Below are 18,572 nucleotides of genomic sequence, written 5' to 3'. Positions count from 1 at the left end.
AAAACTTCACAAAACTATTTCCTGTTCATAATAAATTAAATATGGTAAGCAGAACACGGGTATTACTGTCTGCACTACAGAGATAAAACAACAACCATTCTGAACTCAGTAAAAATCATTTGTGAAAGCAAGGGATATTACTGTGGCTACAATAAGCATAATTCTTGAAACATTCTGGAATTGCCTTTAACTATTGCCTTTAGTCATCTATATTTTATTCTACTCTGTACCTTTATATTCAATATCTTGACAAGCATCCTTCTTTCTAACTGGAAGCTCCTTCTCTACTGGTTAGCTCTCATAATACCCGAAAGTGCTATGCAGGCACATAGAGAAAAATCAGCAGGGGTCTTAATTAGTCTTTTAACTTATATGCTACAATTCCAACTTGCCAAGCAAGAGGTACTTACTTATGCAATAATGGCACCACAGTTATGCCTGTATCTGAGGCCCACCCCATACGGAAGAGATCATGTCTGGTATGCGGACCTGGTCAAGGGCTTGTGATTCAGAAGGTCATAGACTCTAGGAATGAAACTTTCATTTTTGTTCTGCAAAGTGATCATGTCAATCTGCCTTTTGTTTTTTCTTTTTAATTGCCATAGACGACTCCTGTCCTCATCCTTGATCGAAGAAATTTACATTTCAGCAAACAACAGTTAATGCAGTGACTCATGACTGGTCAAGATGCTAAGAACAAGTGACTATTGACTGCTCATCCTTCAGTGGGACACCAACACACTCCCTTGAAGGCTCCAAAAGCATTATAGAAAAGGGGATGAAAAGAATGCAAGATCCAAGTGATAAGGAGAAAGAGCATTAAACACTGTCTAATGGGTATGACATGGTCTACCAACTCTCAACAACTGAAGTTAACTGAATAGGCCTGTACAAGACTGACTTAGATGAGAACAAAGTTATGGGACCCTATCCAGAGTGTCTGTTGACGGAGATATACTGGTGGAGGAAATCATTGTCTTTAGCGACATGACCACTGAGATGGTGGTTAACTTCACTCCCACGCCCACGTGAGTAGCGCTGGTTAAACCCAGTGAGTCACAGAGCAAAGCAAAAAGACATGAAAGTCCAATTGGAGCGTGGTGGTACAAGGAGGAGGCACTCATATGATGGAAATTGGAGAAGCGAAGGCGATGTGTAATCCGAGCGTATTATCTACATGTAAGAATTTGTCAAAAAATAAATTAATAGAAACAGGGTCCAGCTTAAGCAATACTTTCTGGTAACATTTCCATACCTTTGGATTAGTTAAATATCCCACCGTGTTCTGTGACACTTGCATTTCTCCTTGGCATTGACCCTTCAATGTGTAGCCTTTGGTTAAATATCACTTTTCACAAAGGGCAAGGGTTGAATCTGTTTTTCCTACCCCTGGGTTCCCTGTATTTGTCATAGTGTCTAGTACATAGCAGGTGCCCAAAAGACATTATTGAGTGAATGAGACGCCACCATTTATCTTCTAGATTTGAAGGGTGTATGTCTTCAAACTTGAAGCCATTCTAAGCACCTGAAAAAAAATTGTATTGCATCCTGGGATCATAAAACTTTGGCTGTGCACATTATAGGCAAACCAATATGCTTTGTAGGAAACTGTCCCCAGAAGTGTTGCTATGGTGCAAATGTGCTTTGCTTTTACCTCTTGGAGTCTGTGTGCTCGAAGCTTTGCCATGCATGACCCCATTAAGAGATTATGGAACATTTTCATGGGAAATGATTATGTCATAGATGATGTTGCCCTAGGGAATGATGTTGGTCTTTAGAATGAGTTGACTCTTGAAAAAGTAAACTGATACAGAATAGCTTACGCTAGGTATTTTTTCTCATTCTATGCTCTGCTGCATCTGTTCCTATTTCTCTGCTATATTGTGATGAAGTCAAGCAGGACTTCATCTTAAGGAAGACACATACGGCCTCTCCATCTTGGACTTTGGGCTTCCTAAACTGTGAGTTAAATAAATCTCCTTTATTATAAGTAACCAGCTTTAAGTATTTTTTATAGTGATAGAAAACAAATTAGTATAACTATTGAAAATATTTTTTATTCTTTCGTTGTATGATGATATACATATGCATGTGTGTACACACTAATTTGTGGGCAGGGGCACATGCATATACGTACATGTAAAAGGCAGAAGTCAAGCTCAGGTGTTGTTTCTCAGAAAGCATATAGCCTTTTTTGAAACAGTCACTTCCCTTTCCTGGGACATACTGTGTAAGCTAGTCGGCTGGTCAGTGAGCTCCTTCTTTCTTAAGTTGCTCCTACTAATAGAAAGTAATGAAAGCAGATCATACATCTTTAAAACTGAAAACTTATGTGAACAGTGTTTCTTTTTGGTACTGTTTTCTTCTAAATGGTTGTTTCTCTGTATCTTCATCAGCATCACAATCAAGACATGATCTAGTTTTGCAGGCAGCTGGTTCTTCATATATCTCAAAGGAAATCTGCATAGAAAGTGTTATTCAATAGCCTTTGGCCGTTGAAAGGTTCCTTTGGGCCTTTGAAATGAAAGTATAAATGTGTTTGGGGTGAACCTAAATAACTACTTTTTTATATTTTATTTTATTACTTATTTTGATACAGGGTCTTATGTAGCCCAGACTAATCTTGATTCTTTCTATGTAGTGTAGAATGACCTTGAACTCCTAATCCTCTTGCTTCTACATCCCAAGTGCTGGGATACAAGAATTCACCAAAACACATTATATATAGTGCTGGAGATCGAACCCAGGGCTTCATGCAAGGTAGACAGGCACTTTAACAGCCTAGTTATATACTCAATCACTTATTTTTTATTTTATTAGTTAATTTTAATAATAAACTTATTTTAATTTTGGTCTGCAACTCAGGTGCATTTTATTTCAATAAACAGTATCTTGTTTTTACTTGGTTAGGGTCTTGCATTTACTATGAAGCAAAGAAAAATGAAACAAAACTTTCTTCCCATCTGTCTTCATTCTGAAGCAACTGAAAGTCCTTTTATAGCCTGGAACTCACATAGTTAAATTACCAGCAGTGAGACCTGGTTTAACTTGTGCTTCTTTCTTCTCTCCACAGCACACAAATGCATACTGTGCTCAAGCTCTGAGGTTTCCTTTCCCTTGCATTGCTAAGGTTTTCTACATGTTATACCGAACTGTGTAGACAGAGAGAACGGGATGAGTCTCTCTGGGTAGCTGGACATGTAACAACATTGAGATTCAGGAGCCTTGGGATGGTTACTAGTAGGCTGACTGAGAGCACCCAAGAAACAGAAAATAGACCCACAGAAGATGTAGGAGGAAGATAGACTTCTAGCCTTTCTAAACACAGGAGCTTGGTAGTTCATGTGTTCCAGAAGCATTTTAAATCTCACAACCTGAGTTACCCAGTGTTACCTTTTCATATTATTTATAATAAATACCTCTTTCACCTTAACTTAGGCTGGCTTAAGTTGGTGTCTATGACTTGCATCCCCAGAGTTCTAATTAATGAGCCCGCAGGCTCTGTCTACATAAGCCAAATCTTCTAATCCCATTGGTACTTTTTTTCTTGAGTGCTCAGTCTACAAACTGCCAATATTTTTGCTTAGAGATTACCTTTACAAACACAGTCCCATGGCTTGCATCCCTTGTGGGCAGGTAACACTTTGTACTGGATGCTAAGGTGGACAGATGGAATGCAAATGACCTCATCTTTCTTTAGCTGGTGCCAAGCATGGACCAGTTGCCAAGCTGTGGCAAACAGGGCATCCATCCCCACACACATCTCATACTGAGTAGCCTTTTGTGATCCATTTTCTGCAGATCTACAGTTTGCCATTCCACACAGTGTACATAAAATAAGCTGGCAGTAGTAGTATATACTGTTTCCAGAACAATCTTTCCTTGAAGGTATAATAAGGAGTTTTATGTTTTTATAATATTAATGTTACTATGTAACAATGAATGACGGTGACTTTATGAGAACACTGAAGTATACGCTTTACAGAAATATCCTCATTTAATTTTAATAACGCTTAGATAAGTATAGGTATTGCTCTATTTTATGACAAATACGTAGATGTCATATAATCTCCTCAAGACTAGTAACTTAAAAGTAGAGAGATTATTTAAACAATTGCTACAGACTGTTTATGTCTTTCCAAAATATAGATAATAAAGTCCTACCTTAATGTGATGTTAAGAGGTAGTTGGCAGGTAATGAGATCATGAGGGTGGAGTCTCACAAATGAGATCAGGACCCTCATAAAAGTACAGAAGAGAGCTTGTTTCCCTTTCTCTCTGCCTTCTGCCTTGTGAGACTATGAGAAAAGATCTCTCATTGGAACACAACAATACTGTCATGTCTCAGTCACCAGAATTATAAAAACAAAATTTCTACTGCTTAGGCCACTCACCTATGATTCCATTTTGCAATGGAAGCCCCAACTAAGATAACATCTGACTCAAGTTATCCCTCCACATAAATTACCACATTATACTTTTTGTCCTTTAATGTGCCTACTTTCATTGTAATCATGTTACATCAATAAAGTATAAATTCATTTATGACATGCTCTATAGCTTATTTGTTTTATTAAATTCATAAACAAATAAATATATTGTTGATGTAGCAGACACAGTTTACGAGTGATGAAAATAAATGACTTTGTCCAGGAAGCAATATTTCAGTCCCATTTCTTCCTCTTATCAGAATGGCTTTGACCTTTCCAAGCCTGTTCCTTATTTACAAAGTGATGTTATAAATGTACCTAGGGATCATTACAAATAATCTCACGAGCATACTTCTAAATTAACTTTAGACCATATGTATTGTTGACAAATGAGCCCAAAATCTTACATGGGGACGCTGAATATATCTCAATCACACAATTCATTTAAATATGAAAGAATTATAAAAGGTAGCCTGTATTCATATGGGATTATCCTCTGCTTAAAGTTGTAATATAATCTGCTCATTGTCTGGGTTTAAAACTCAAAATAAAAAATGTGAATATTAAAAGAAGCTATTTCTATGCCATTGTGTACTCAGTATAACCTTTACTGGAAAAAAAATAAGGCAAGGATTTGTGGTGACTCCAATTTGCTGCCCTTGGTGGGAAACAGGTTTCATTCATCCTTATCTTCCTGGGGTCACTCATGCTCCTTGCTCTTGAGCCATTGACCACTCTGGGTGCCCCCCCCCCCCCGCCACATTGTAGTATTCTCCTCCACATGCAAGGTACTTAATGAAAATGTTCCTGAATGCTAACTCTTCTATTTTACTCTTTCTTCATGTCATAACTTCTTTCATGCTTGCTCTACATGTTTGACAATTGAGCTTCACATCCATAGCTCTTGTTGAGACCTTTATTTTGATAACCAAACTTAAATTTCCAAGTAACCCATGGACACCTCCACTTGGGTGCCTTTACACCATCTTCAGCCAGTAACTCCAAAGTCCAGCTCATCAACATTTGCCTGTCTCACTGCAACCTATAAGCTTCTCCATAATCTTGTGTTTCTTATCACCTAGTGACAAGTTGTGACAGCCATATTCTACTTTTATTTTCTTACCTCATCTCCCCTAACTGTTTTTATGGTTCAGATGAATGAAACTCAGGAAGAAAAAAAAGTAATTCCTTAGATTCAAGTTTCATTCCAGTGGTATAACTCAAGACTTTTACCTTTTCCGTTCTATAGTTAACCTTGTCCCATGAACTTATAAGGGATCCTGACATGCCATAGAAACCTTCATTGCACTTTGTGGTTAATAGAAAAAGTATCTAACATTGCACTAAAAATTGGAGACTAACTATAGCTGTCATCTTCCTACAGCGCTAAGTTTATTCACTTTCTCCACCCTCACCCCATTCCATGGGCTTCATTTTTATCAGATTCATGCTATTGATGGAGGTGGGTCTTGTATTTATCTGTTGCCTTCATTGGTTAATTAATAAAGAAAACTGCTTGGCCCTGATAGGACAGAAAATTAGGTAGTCGGAGTAGACAGAACAGAATGCTGAGAGAAAGAAGCCGAGTCAGACAGTCGCCATGATTCTCCCACCGGACACAGCCACAGGTTAAGATCTTCCCTGGTAAGCCACCTCGTGGGCTACACAGATTATTAGAAATGGGTTAGATCAATATGTAAGAGCTAGCCAATAAGAGGCTAGAACTAATGGGCCAGGCAGTGTTTAAAAGAATACAGTTTCTGTGTAATTTTTTCGGGTAAAGCTAGCCGGGTGGCGGGAAGTGGCCTGCCGCCCCTCACTACATGCTATGGCCCAGAAGTAAATGGGTTCTGTGTACTCTTCACTTATTCTTATGTGAAATGATGTCCCTGTAGAGTGATATGTTCTGCTGAGCAAATTCACAAAAGTGAAGCCCAAGATACAATGCTATTTAAAATTCTTCAAACTTTCCCTAGGCTGCAGCATAGGAAGACAGCCTTTCATGTCTGGGAACCTAAAACTCATGCAGGGCCTTTATCATGACACATGACACCCATATTAACTTATATTTGTGTCTCCTTTATTATACTGCCACTGTCATTCTCTTATTTGTTGACTCAGAATATTGTCTAACATAATATCAAATGCTTAAATGTTTCTAAGCTAACAGTTGAAACAATAATTGATTACATAAATGACAGAATCAGTGGTATAAACTGCTGAATAAATGTTCTTATCAAGTAGTATAATTCTATGGCAAATGCTTCAATAAAACTGACTAATGTTTTTTATAAAATAAAACTAAAATTAAGATAATGCTAAAAACATATATTTTATGATTTAGGGGAACATATGTAGTGGATAAGAGGTCCTTATACACACCGATAAGCACCATAGAAACCAAGAAAGCTAAACACACAGGTTTTTCTCTTCAATGGAAGGAAAAGTTTGTCTATCTTTCTCCTGAAATTCTGGGAAAGAATGTAGTTTATAGCCTGGTGATCACCTGGTATCTGTAGAACCAAACTTCACCCCCTATCCTCAGAATATTATGTTTGTTTATCCCAGTCTTTCCCCCATAAATCTTCAACATTTCTTCTAGTCCTTAAAACCCATCCTTTTGAGTGGCATCACTTATACTTGACAACAGTTTAAGTAACTTCTGCTTATCTTAGAGCCAGGTCAATTCTGCCTCCCATGGGTATTATATTTACCACAGTCATTCTTAGACCCTAAATCTTGAACATTCTGAGTAAACAAAATCTAGTTTTATGAAAGAAGCCAGATATACTTTGTAAAGAATGTAAACATGTCTTGAGTTTTGTTATACTCGCGAGACTGAGTTGTCATCAGAAAACTTTTAGCAAATTATGCTGTGCTTAAATATGGGTAACATATATGACCTGGGGTCAGACTCCAGAAGTCTGTTCCAGCATTGGATAAGTCAGGTTGAACTGGGTTTCATTCTTCCCTTCTCTATATCATTTTTTCTGCCAGCCTGATGCTTGCAGGACCCCCCACAAAAACAGTCTCAGAATATCAAGACCTTATCTCATGAGCCACAATAGGGTATAGGTTCTCACCAGAGCAGAAAGGCGTCTACCACTTCATTCTGATGTTTGTTGGCTGACTATCAGGTTTCTTCTCACCATCAAAGTAGGACAGAGAAACCAAATGCTGACCCAGGGGATAATGACTAAAGCAAAGTCTTAATGACCAATTCCTGAAGACAAATAAGATCCTAGTAGGGAGTTATTGAATTTTTATTTCCGTCGCTGTCATAGAATACCCCATGAATAGAGTTCAAAGGGGAAAGGGCTGACATGTTATGAGCTCTCAGTTCCAGGTTATAGTTCACAGCACAGAGGTCACGGCAGCAAGAGCCTGAGAGAGTTGGTCACATCATGTCCCTAACTCGGAACAGAAAGTGATGAATGCATATACGCTTTTACTCCTCATCAGGGCCTACTGTTCACACTTAGAGTGGGTTATCCCATCTCAGTTGACCCAGTCAAGTAAATCTGTCAGATCCCAACCCAATTAAGACAACTTCTCATTGAGATTCTCTTCCAGGGATTTTTATATTGTGCTAAGCTGTCAATCAAAACTAAGCATTGTAGGGGTGAGTAGAGGGATATTTTCACAGTACCATTTCATGCAGTACGTCAATTGGCTCTTGAATTCAGAAAAAACAAAAGCCAGAAACCCATGCAAATGCTTGGAAAACATCACAGCAATCTAATAATCAGTTCCTATATGGAAGTGGGCATTAATATTACACATGTATCAACTCCATACTTTCCTTGTGGTCATAGTTTGCCTTGATGCTCAATCAGAAGTACAGAAGCTCAGAAGAGTGTATTGTAACCTATCAACTCCAGGAACTGCCAAACTGACCTCCACTGGTTTTATATTAACTTGACACAAAATAGTCATCAGAGAGGAGGAAACATCAATTGAGAAAATGTCTTCAGAAAAAGCAGGCTGTGTGTAAGTCTGTAGGGCATTTTCTTCATTAGTGATTGGTGGGAGAGGGCCCATCCCAATGTTGGAGGGGCCACTCCTGGGCTGTTGGTCCTGGGTTCTATAAGAAAGCAGGTAGAGCAAGTAATAGGGAGCAAGCCAGTAAGCAACAATCCCCCCCTCCCCCCGCCACACACACACACCATGGCCTCCAGGTTCAGGCACTGCTTGAATTCCTGCCCTGACTTCCTCTAATGATGAACGGCAGTGGGTAAGCCAAATAAATGCTTTCCTCCTTAAGTGGCTTCGGTCACCATTCCATCACAGTAGAAACCCTACTGAGGATAGTGATGTGGGATGCCCCTCTGTAAGTTGTGAATATGTCTTACAACCACTGGTTAATAAAGAAGCTGATTTGGCCAATACTCAGGCAGAATAGAGTCAGGTGGGAAATCCAAGCATAGAGAGAGAAAGAAGGCAGAGTGAGGGAGATGCCATGTAGCCACCAAAGGAGAAAGATGCCAAAACTTTACTGGTAAGCTGTGGCCATATGATAATACACCGATTAGTAAAAATGGGTTAATTAAAGTTGTAAGAGTTAGTTAATAATAGCCTGAGCTAATAGGCCAAACAGTTTGTAGCTAATATAAGTTTCTGTGTGATGACTCAGGACTGGGCAGCTTATGTGGGATTTCCCTCTGCATATTGTGAATACCATTGGTTAATAAAGAAGCTGCTTTGGGCCTCTTGCAGCACAGAATAGGGCAAGGCAAAGCATAAATTCCAAGCAGGTAGAGGAGGAGAGGTAGGCGGAGTCAATAAGATGCCATGTAGCCACCAGAGGAGTAAGTCGCAAACTGGTACAGCCCCATTGGATATCAGTATGGCGATTTCTCAGAAAATTAGGAAACAACTTTCCTCACAACCCAGTAATACCACTTTTGGGTATATACCCAAAGGATACATAATTGTACCATAAGGACATGTGCTCAACTATGTTCATAGCAGCATTGTTTGTCATAGCCAGAACCTGGAAACAACCTAAATGCCCATTGACTGAAGAATGGATAAGGAAAATGTGGTACATTTACACAATGGAGTACTATATAGCAGAAAAGGAAATGACATCTTGAAATTTGAAGGCAAATGGATGGATCTAGAAAGCATCACACTGAGTGATGTAACTCAGACCTAGGAAGACAAATATCTTATGGACTCACTCATAAAGTGACTTATAGACATAAATCAAAGAAAAACAGCCTACAATTCACAATCCCAGAGAACCTAGACAGCAATGAGGGCCATAAGAGAGACATACATGGATATAATCTACATGGGAAGTAGAAAAAGACAAGATTTCCGGAGTAAATTAGAAACCTGGGGACCATGAGAGAGGGTTGAAGGGGAGGGGAGCAGAGAAAAATGCTTAGCTCAATAAAACCAATTTAAAAAAAAAAAGACTGAAAAAAAGACCAAAAAATTTCAGTTTATTTAGGAAATAACTCAAAATGCTATTTTGACAGTCTTATTGGAATAATCATTTTTTTAAATAAGCATGCCACTTATCTAGTAGTTTTACTCCTTTAGTTAAGTAATGTCAAATAATTTTTGCTTTAAGAGGAAGTCATACCTAATTTGTGTTTAATGACTTCCCTTTTAAGTGCACTGCCAAAAAAGAGAAAATTTCTGAAATCTTTATATTAGTTCAGAACTAAATATTTTTAGGTTAAATAAATCTGTGGGACACAGCTAAGGAAAGTAGAGATATGAAAGGTAAATACACTTTAGTTGTCCTTCACATGTTAGGTTATGCGTCAAAGACTTATAACAAAAGTAAAATAGACGTGACAAAAAAAGCTAAACCCAAATGTGAAATGTATTGGTTAAATACCTCCCAAGTTTTCTTCCAGAAAATGCATAGCAAATGCTTAAAAAATGTCAGTTTTATCAGACATCTTACTATGACTAAAATTAAAAGTATTTAAGTAAACTTGGCAAAACCAGCCAGGTGCCATGATCTCTCCTGTGTATTTGGAGGAACAGGCTGCTAATAGAACGTCTCTGGGCTTGTGAACCCCCAAAACAACCATAGGCCAGGTGGAAGCCATTCATTATGGTGTCTGAACAGACAGCTGAACACCCTCTGCACACCATAAATGCAGGAACTGCACATTCAGGACGGCAATAAACTCATAGGCTGACATATTAGCTAGAGTTTTCAGCCCCTTGCTTTAGCTGTAAAACTCTGCCAGTTTTTGTTGCTGCAGAATATAGTAGATTGTTTATGGATTTGTAATTTTGGAGACAAACCAAGGAAAAATGGCAATAAAAAAGGCAAAAACATGTGCAGGCACTGAGGTTATTGCTGTATTTTAAAATTACAGTCTTATGGAGAATTACAACAGAAGCAAGAGGAAAATAAATAAAAAAAAATGGAATAATCAAATTATTGTTTTCCACAGAAACATAGTTCCAGATAGCTATGGGTCAGCTCACTTGCATGGAACATATTGTAGAAGCTACAAAGGGTGCTCAGAAAGATGCAAGTTATTATTATTAACTGGAACTAAATTTATCAACAGAACCCTCTGATAATGCTTGGTAATTTATAGCTAATAGTTTGCTGGTGAAAATACATCTTCCAGAACAACCAAATCAGCTTAGATTACATCTAAGTTCCCTTAGAATGAAAAGTCTTAAATGAAATTAATTTCTAAATTTGTAATTGGGAAAGCAGTTTGGGTGTAGGAGTCCAAACATGCAGTGGCCCTGGCTGCTCAGGAAGTACCAGGCATCTCTCCTGTGATGTCTAAGAGCTCTGTGGCGACCCAGTAGCAAGTATAAGAGTCTTTACTCACAGTTGTCTCAGACAGCTTTCCCATCCATCCACAGAAAAGCACATTCCTGGGCATGAGCACAAGACATCTCAATCCCAGAGATTCTCAGAGCGAAAACTTTGAGAAAGGACACATGACCTAAAAATCACTAAATTTTCTTAAGAAGTAAAATCAAGGCAGTAGCATGGAACTAGAGAGTAGATGATAAGATGAAATCTTTATGACTTACTGCCTGTGACTACTCCAGTTTAAAGTGGCCCCCGCCCAGTTTGGGTGTGGTCTGGGTATATGTGTGAATGTGAGTATGTGAGTGTGTTTGGCATGGGCACTTGTGTGTATAAGGGGATACGCATGCCTGTGAGAGCATGTGGGGACCAAAAGCACAGAGAAGAATGTTTGTTGTCCTACGCTGGTGCTCTATACCTTATACCCTTGTTGGACTTTCTCACTGAAGCTGCAGCTAGGCTGGCAACCCCAAAACCCTAGCAATCCTCCCTTGTTTGTGCCTCTCTCCATCCCCCATAGTGTTGGGGTTACAGGAGCTCAACCAACCCTGGCTTTTTAAGATTTTTTTTTAAAAAAAACTCAGGCCCTCATTCTTTTGCACCAAGTGCTCTTACCCACCAAGCCACCTCCCTCACTCCAAGGATGTCTTCTTTTCTGATGGTTTGTCTTCTCTCACCTCATAATGAAACTGCTAGGATGCTATTTCACAGCTCTCTGCTGGGGCTAATGGTCTTTTTAGTTCATGCAATGGACATATAGTTTCGCTCTCATGCTAAGAAGTGTCTGGAAGTCACTATTGATGGGAAGAAAAGTCATGACAAGGAGAAAATCATTGCTAGGCACTTTTTATGACCAGCAGCTTGTAAAGGACGTGAAATGAGAAATAAGCATAAATGGTTGGCTTCATTCTAATGCTGCTAAGTGTTAGGGATGTATTCATTTGAATTAATGACTATGGATTTCAATGATTCCCCCCTCCCCAATTCTGCATCACAGCCACAGATAATGATTTCTGAAAGATGTCCATATGTGGTTTACAAAATATAGATCTTAATGCATGTAGAATTATATATATATATATATATATTAAGATAAGAATTTTTATACCAATTTAAGACAGGCAAAAACAGACTTTGCAGTTAAAAGTTACATAAATTTGTAGACAACTTCATTTCCTTAGCTACAGGGCAGGAAGTGACATCAATCCCTCTTACCTGCTAGTTGACTTACTTGGGTGTAATAGCTATAAAATGCTATATGTGATGCACCTGTTGCTATTGACATCATTTTTAAAGCCATCTCAAAGAGTCAGTGTAACCCTACTAACGGTAACATCATGGTACATCTATGCCATTTTTGTTTTGCTTTGTTTGGTTGGTTGGCTTTTTTGTTGTTGTTGTTGTTGGTGGTGGTGGTGGTGGCGGTGGTGGTGATGGTGGTGGTGGTGGTGGTGGTTTTTCTTGAGGCATGATTTCTCTGTGCCACTCTGGCTGTCCTAGAACTCACTTTGTAGACCAGGCTAACCTCAAACTGACAGAGATTCACCAGAAACCTCTGCCTCCTGAATGCTGCGAATCAAGGCACAAATCACAACTGTCATGCCCATGTCATGTTTTAAAATTATAAATACTGCATAAAATGTGTTTTCATAAGCCTCAGCAAAATGGCACTTACAAATTTTAATAAAATCATAAAAAACTGGAAAATACTCATCACAAAAACTTTATTATCCAGAATTACCAGAATGTAAATTATTCAGACTTTGATGTTCAAGTTTAGGGCTCCTTATGTATGTTTTGCTTTGTGACTAAAAAACTATTCTGATCATGACCATGAAGAAGAGACACCCTAGTTCATGTGCGACACTGTGGAACATGTTCGTTACAATATGTATTAAAGTTTAATAAATAAGAGACCTAGGAGAAGGCAGATGCTTCGGGGACATCATAACAGCACGTGTTTGATGCTCCACTGCAATCCAATTTTGAAGCGGCTCTCTCCCAAGGGTGCTCTTATCCTCCACCCCAGATTGCTAGAAGTGTGGTTTCTGAATAAAAATAAATCCGGTGCTATCTTCGAACCTCGGTCTAAACTGTCTCTTAAAACTAATGTTCGCCTCTTAGACCTGGGACCAGACTGTATTGATTCTCCATAGACTGGGAACCTACATAATAGGGAAGACGTTCTTGACAGAACTGGAGTTTGAGCCTCTAGGGAAAAAAATGATAAAAAACGACACACTTCGGTCAGCACTGCTCCATGATTCTTGCTGTTTCAAAACTATGAAAAACAAAGAGTGCTTTTAAGTTTATAGCCCTACTCCAACAGTGAGACTTGAAAAGCTTTGAGAAAGTGAAGGAAACCAATAAGCAGTTTAGACAGACAGAGGTTAAGAGGAGAGGGAATGGGGCAGGGTGAGAGAGGACGACAGAGAGAGAGAGAGAGAGAGAGAGAGAGAGAGAGAGAGAGACCGAGAACCCCAGATTGGACAACTCACTTGGCATTTCCTGCCCCTGGCTTCTTTCTCCGGAAAATGTTGAGGAAGGTGTTGGAGCGGCATGGTAGCTTGCCATCACCAACGTGCATGCGTACTACGTCAGAGGTGGTGAAGGCACTGCGGACATTCCTCTCGGGCTTGGCAATAATGATGTACATCTTGGGAGTGAACATGCACCCCAGGGCCACCGTCACACTGAGGCTCACTGCGAAGCAAGTCGTGATGATCTTGTAGTTGCTCCCAAAGTAAATGGGCACGAAAGCCAGCCAGATGATGCAGGTAGTGTACATGGTGAAGGCGATGTATTTAGCCTCATTGAAGTTGGCGGGCACATTGCGGGTCTTGAAGGCATAGTAGGTACAGCTCATGATGAGGAGTCCATTGTAGCCCAAAGGGGCCACTACACCCAGGTTGCTGGTATTGCAGATCAGGTAGACTTCCTTGATACTCGGGTAGGACAAAATGGGCATGGGAGGCTCCATGATGATCAAGGTCACCACTAGGGTCAGCTGGACACTAATCAGGATGGAGGCGATGATCACCTGGGCCCAAGCGCTCATGAACCGAGGCTTCCGGGTACAGATCTTCTTCTTGCTGCCAGCCAAGATGCGTGCAATGCGATTGGTTTTGGTCACTAAAGCAGAGTAGCACATGGCTGAAGAGAGGCCGACCAGGAGGCGCTGGAGGTAGCAGGATGTGGTGGTAGGTTTGGCGATAAGGGTGAAAGGGCACACATAGCCGAGGAAGATGCCAGCCAGAATGATATAGCAGAGCTCTCTGCTGGAGGACTTGACCACAGGTGTGTCCCGGTACAGCACAAAGATGAGGGTGACAAACAGAGTCACGAGGATGCCCAGGCAAGAAAAGGCGATGGCTATGATAGATTCGATGTCACTCCACTCGAGGTAACGGACAGGAATGGGCTCACAGCCTGCAAGGAGAAAAATGATTTTAGTCTGAGTCTCAGATTTCTGTTGAGCATTTTCACTGGTGCTTGCCAGTTATTGGAGGCATAACCAGTCACATCATTCACGGTATGTGCTGGTATGCCTCCATGTTACTCAGACATACTCTGTTGTCTTCCCTGGATAACCATATCTCCAAACTTAATCTCATTACAGTCTGATGCGACTTGCTTCAACTTGCAAAGTATCTTTTCCTTCAGCTCCAGCATTATAAGTGATTGTCACCGCCTTGGTGAAGTTTAATTTTATTTAAAAAAAAAGGAAACAAAAATAACACGGGGATAACCAAAAGGAATATACTAATAAGAAAGAACTGAAGAATTATTTTTGTTATGCAACCCTTATACATAAGCTCAAGAGACCCATAGACAAATTTTAGCTAGCAGAGTATTATATTTGCATGTGTATGTGAGTATGTATTTATTTGAATGTTGTCGATTCAATAAATGTCACATTTTCTTGTTTACCACACCTTTTTGTATTACTTAAACTCCCATGTGTTCTCCAAGTCTGTCAATTGGACTTTTGCGTTAATAGCCCCCAACAGACAAGCCAAAGAATGAAATCTCCCTCCATTCATCTCTGTGGGCATGTGTCTCTAAGGAATTGCTCAGGAGACAACTTCTTCACAAGAATCCATGTTTAATCTAGACCAGTATTTTACTAAACTGTGATAGTAGAATTATTTTAATGTCTCTAGAGAGAGAGAGAGTCTCTGTTCTATAGCCCTAGAAGGGAAACCCCCAAGGGACCAGAAAAATCAGTTTTACCTCTGTTCAGTCCTTCAGCACCAACCCACCTCAATGGACATGATTTTGTCCACCAACTATTGAGTGTCAGCCTTTACCTCTGATGATCTGGGAAATGCTCACATCAACACAGGAGTGTCAATCAGTCAACCACAGTCTCACCCAAATCCCTGCTTCAATAGATGTTGTCAACCAGTTTATGTTCTGGAAATTCATCAGTCCCTAAACACACTTTCTGAGAGCTCACAGAACATGTCATGGCATCTACTCAGGGGAAATTTATCCTTCAGGGATAGCCACCTCTTGTAGTACGTAGTCAGCAGGAAATTAGTTAGCTTTTGTGCTCTTTCTGTCTTTTCATTTTTCTAATTCACATAGAGTTGATTCTCAGTATCCACGAGGAATTGACTTCTTTCCCAAACTGATACCAAAGCATAGAGAATATTCAAGTCACTTATCTGAGATGACATTTGCATAGAACTATTTGGTCTTAGTACCTGCCAGTGGTACTAAATACGTGAAGAATCTAGTGCCTTCCTGAGGATGGATAATATTTGTATGTAACCTGCAGACCCCCCCATGTGCTTTAAATCACGTCTAGATTACTTATAATACCAAAATGCAATATAAATGCTATGTTAAGTAGTTATTGTGTTATATTGTTTCTAAAAATGAGGTAAATTCCTGTATCTGTTTATGATACATAGCCACTGTAGTCCTATAGAACTGATACCTGCAACCATCATAGAGCTTACAGTATACTCGTCATGATGAAATGTCTTTGCCTTTTGCTTTTCCCCCAAAGAATGTGGGATGTAAGAGGTAGAACTGCTAGACAATGATTGTCTGTCTATCTTTGGTATTTCCATTACTCATGTTTCTAGAAATTTCATCGAGATCATTTTGAAGATGTTAATTTGCCAAATATTGGAGGTCCTGTGACCAATAGGTTCACTCACTGAGTCGCTTCTTAGCCTTAGGTTCATCAGATTTTCCAAACTCCAGTGACAGCTCAAAGGCTCAAGCTGCTATTCTCACATACTACATGTGAGGCAGACCCAATACTGTTCTAAGTAGGAAACTTTTCTTCTAAGATTTTGTTGTTGTCTTTTTTTCATATTCCTCGAATACGTGATTTATGTATCTTTGTAGAAGATCTAAGCTTAGTGTTCAAATAAAGCAAGTATATCTAATTTTATATTAAGTATTTCAAAATTTGGTTTTAGAGCACACCATTTTTGTAATTAGACATAAGGGTTCTTAAGAGTCAACAAAAAAGGATAGAGAGATGGCTTCGTTGTTAAGAGTATAGGCTGCTCTTCCAGAGGACCCGGGTTCAAACTCAGCGTCCATGTGGCAGCTCACAACTGTCTGTACCTCTAGTTCTAGGAGATCAAACACACACACCCCACATAGAGAGAATATATATGGGCAAAACACAATGCACATAAAATAAAAAATATAAAAGAGTCAACAAAAACTGCTATACAGTTATATAATTTATAAAATAACGTTCTACATATCTGCTATGTTCATTGCTTTTGCTATTTTTTATTTAAATTTACAGGCTTATTGCATGTGTTTTTTGAATGGGGAGTCTTGGGTTTGAGGGGTTTTTTTTTGTCTACTGAATTATAAGGAAGTTGATTTTTCAGAACCAGATGGAGACATGTATGTGGGAAAAAACATGATTTAAGCCAGCCCTGGGTTTTAAAGCTTAGAAATTATTAAACTAGTAACCAACAAAAATATCATACGTGGTAGTTCACACCTGTAACTTAAGAAAGTAAATGTCTAAAAATCACGAAGAAAAAGTATCCCAATTCCATTTAATCTAATGACTTTACTTGTGAAAGACTCCACCACTCAAGAGTTCTTTCTTCAAACTTCTAAAAGGAGTGGTTCTTTAAACTATTTCAACTAAATGAAACATTAGATACTTTGGATTAATAAAGTCATTCAGATAGGGAAAACAACATTTGTCCAAACACATAACTAATAGTGTGAGATTATTCATAAAATAATCTCTTTATTATCTTGGGCAAAGCCCTACAAATTATGCAGATGAGATCAGTTTTCAGCTAAGATACACTGTAGGTCCTGAATATGGTCAAATCAGAACTGGCCAGACTTGATGAAGTTGACACATTATATGTAATTCCAGAAATATCTATTGCCCCAGAATCCCTGTAGAAAAACAGACTACACAGAACCACAGATTAGAATTTCACATATAAATGTAGACTACCACAGGACCTAGATTCTCAAGAGTTTTTTTGCAGATGAGAAGGCTACTTTCTGCTCTAGGCAAATCAACGCATAGAGCTATTACCTACTCCAGTAAGATGCTTCTAAAAAGATCTCTACTAATTCTGACCCTTGATATTTATGTTCTTGTGTAACCTTTGATCTTCAATATCAGCAGAGTCTGTGACTTGCTTCTAATCCACAGGTTATAAGAAAGTTGATGGACTGTCACTTCTAGGATTTTGTTACATAAGATGGTAGTATGTCTTGATAGTCAACATTCTTCCTGACCCGAGTTAGCTAACTTGTCATGTTATTGTGGTCCATATGACAAAGAACGGAGGATAGACTTTTCAAAACCACCTATACAAAATGGAGACCTTCATCTCGACAGCTTATGGGAATCATGTCCTGAAAACTACCACAGACAAAAGTTGAGAAGCGCAACTTTCTAACATCACATTAGACATTATTCCTAGCCTTCTGAAAGATACTCCAAAACAGAGGACCAATTAAAACCATGCCCAGGTTTCCAACCCACAGAAACTGTGAGATGTTAACTATGTGCTGTTTTAAGCTACTAGATTGATATGCTTTATAACAAGGGACAATTAACTCACACACTAAGCCCAGTTCCTTAATTCAACAACCAACATTTAGACCCTTGCCTTAATGCAATCACTATCATAAACCAAATTAGTCAAAACATCTTTAGGCCTTGTGCTGTACCATGAAATTTAATGTGCCCATACATATTAAATTCCTTAACTATCAAAAACTGTCCATCATTTTCTGCTACTCAATTAACAATTATAAATTAGTGCTGTTCTTACTTCCAATTTTATGCCCTCTGATACTCACAACTGAGTAACTTTAAA

At 39.0% G+C, this 18,572-nt stretch overlaps 1 protein-coding gene across 3 annotated transcripts in view; it reads right to left on the bottom strand.

The window, feature by feature from the left end:
* Positions 1–18,572, bottom strand: part of Grm1 (glutamate metabotropic receptor 1) — a 383,399-nt gene that overhangs the window by 21,209 nt on the left and 343,618 nt on the right. For all 3 annotated transcript variants that reach the window (XM_041680170.1, XM_041680171.1, XM_041680172.1), the window contains exon 8: positions 13,734–14,664. In XM_041680170.1, coding sequence (XP_041536104.1) covers positions 13,734–14,664 — 931 coding nt within the window. The remainder of the gene's footprint in view (positions 1–13,733; positions 14,665–18,572) is intronic.

The sequence above is a fragment of the Microtus oregoni genome, unplaced genomic scaffold (genome assembly GCF_018167655.1).
Source record: "Microtus oregoni isolate MIOR12 unplaced genomic scaffold, Mior012 000033F_ref0000390, whole genome shotgun sequence".
Taxonomy (NCBI): Eukaryota; Metazoa; Chordata; class Mammalia; order Rodentia; family Cricetidae; genus Microtus; species Microtus oregoni.
The sequence above is the reverse complement of the archived record's forward strand: the minus strand, read 5'-3'. Positions and strand labels throughout refer to the sequence as shown.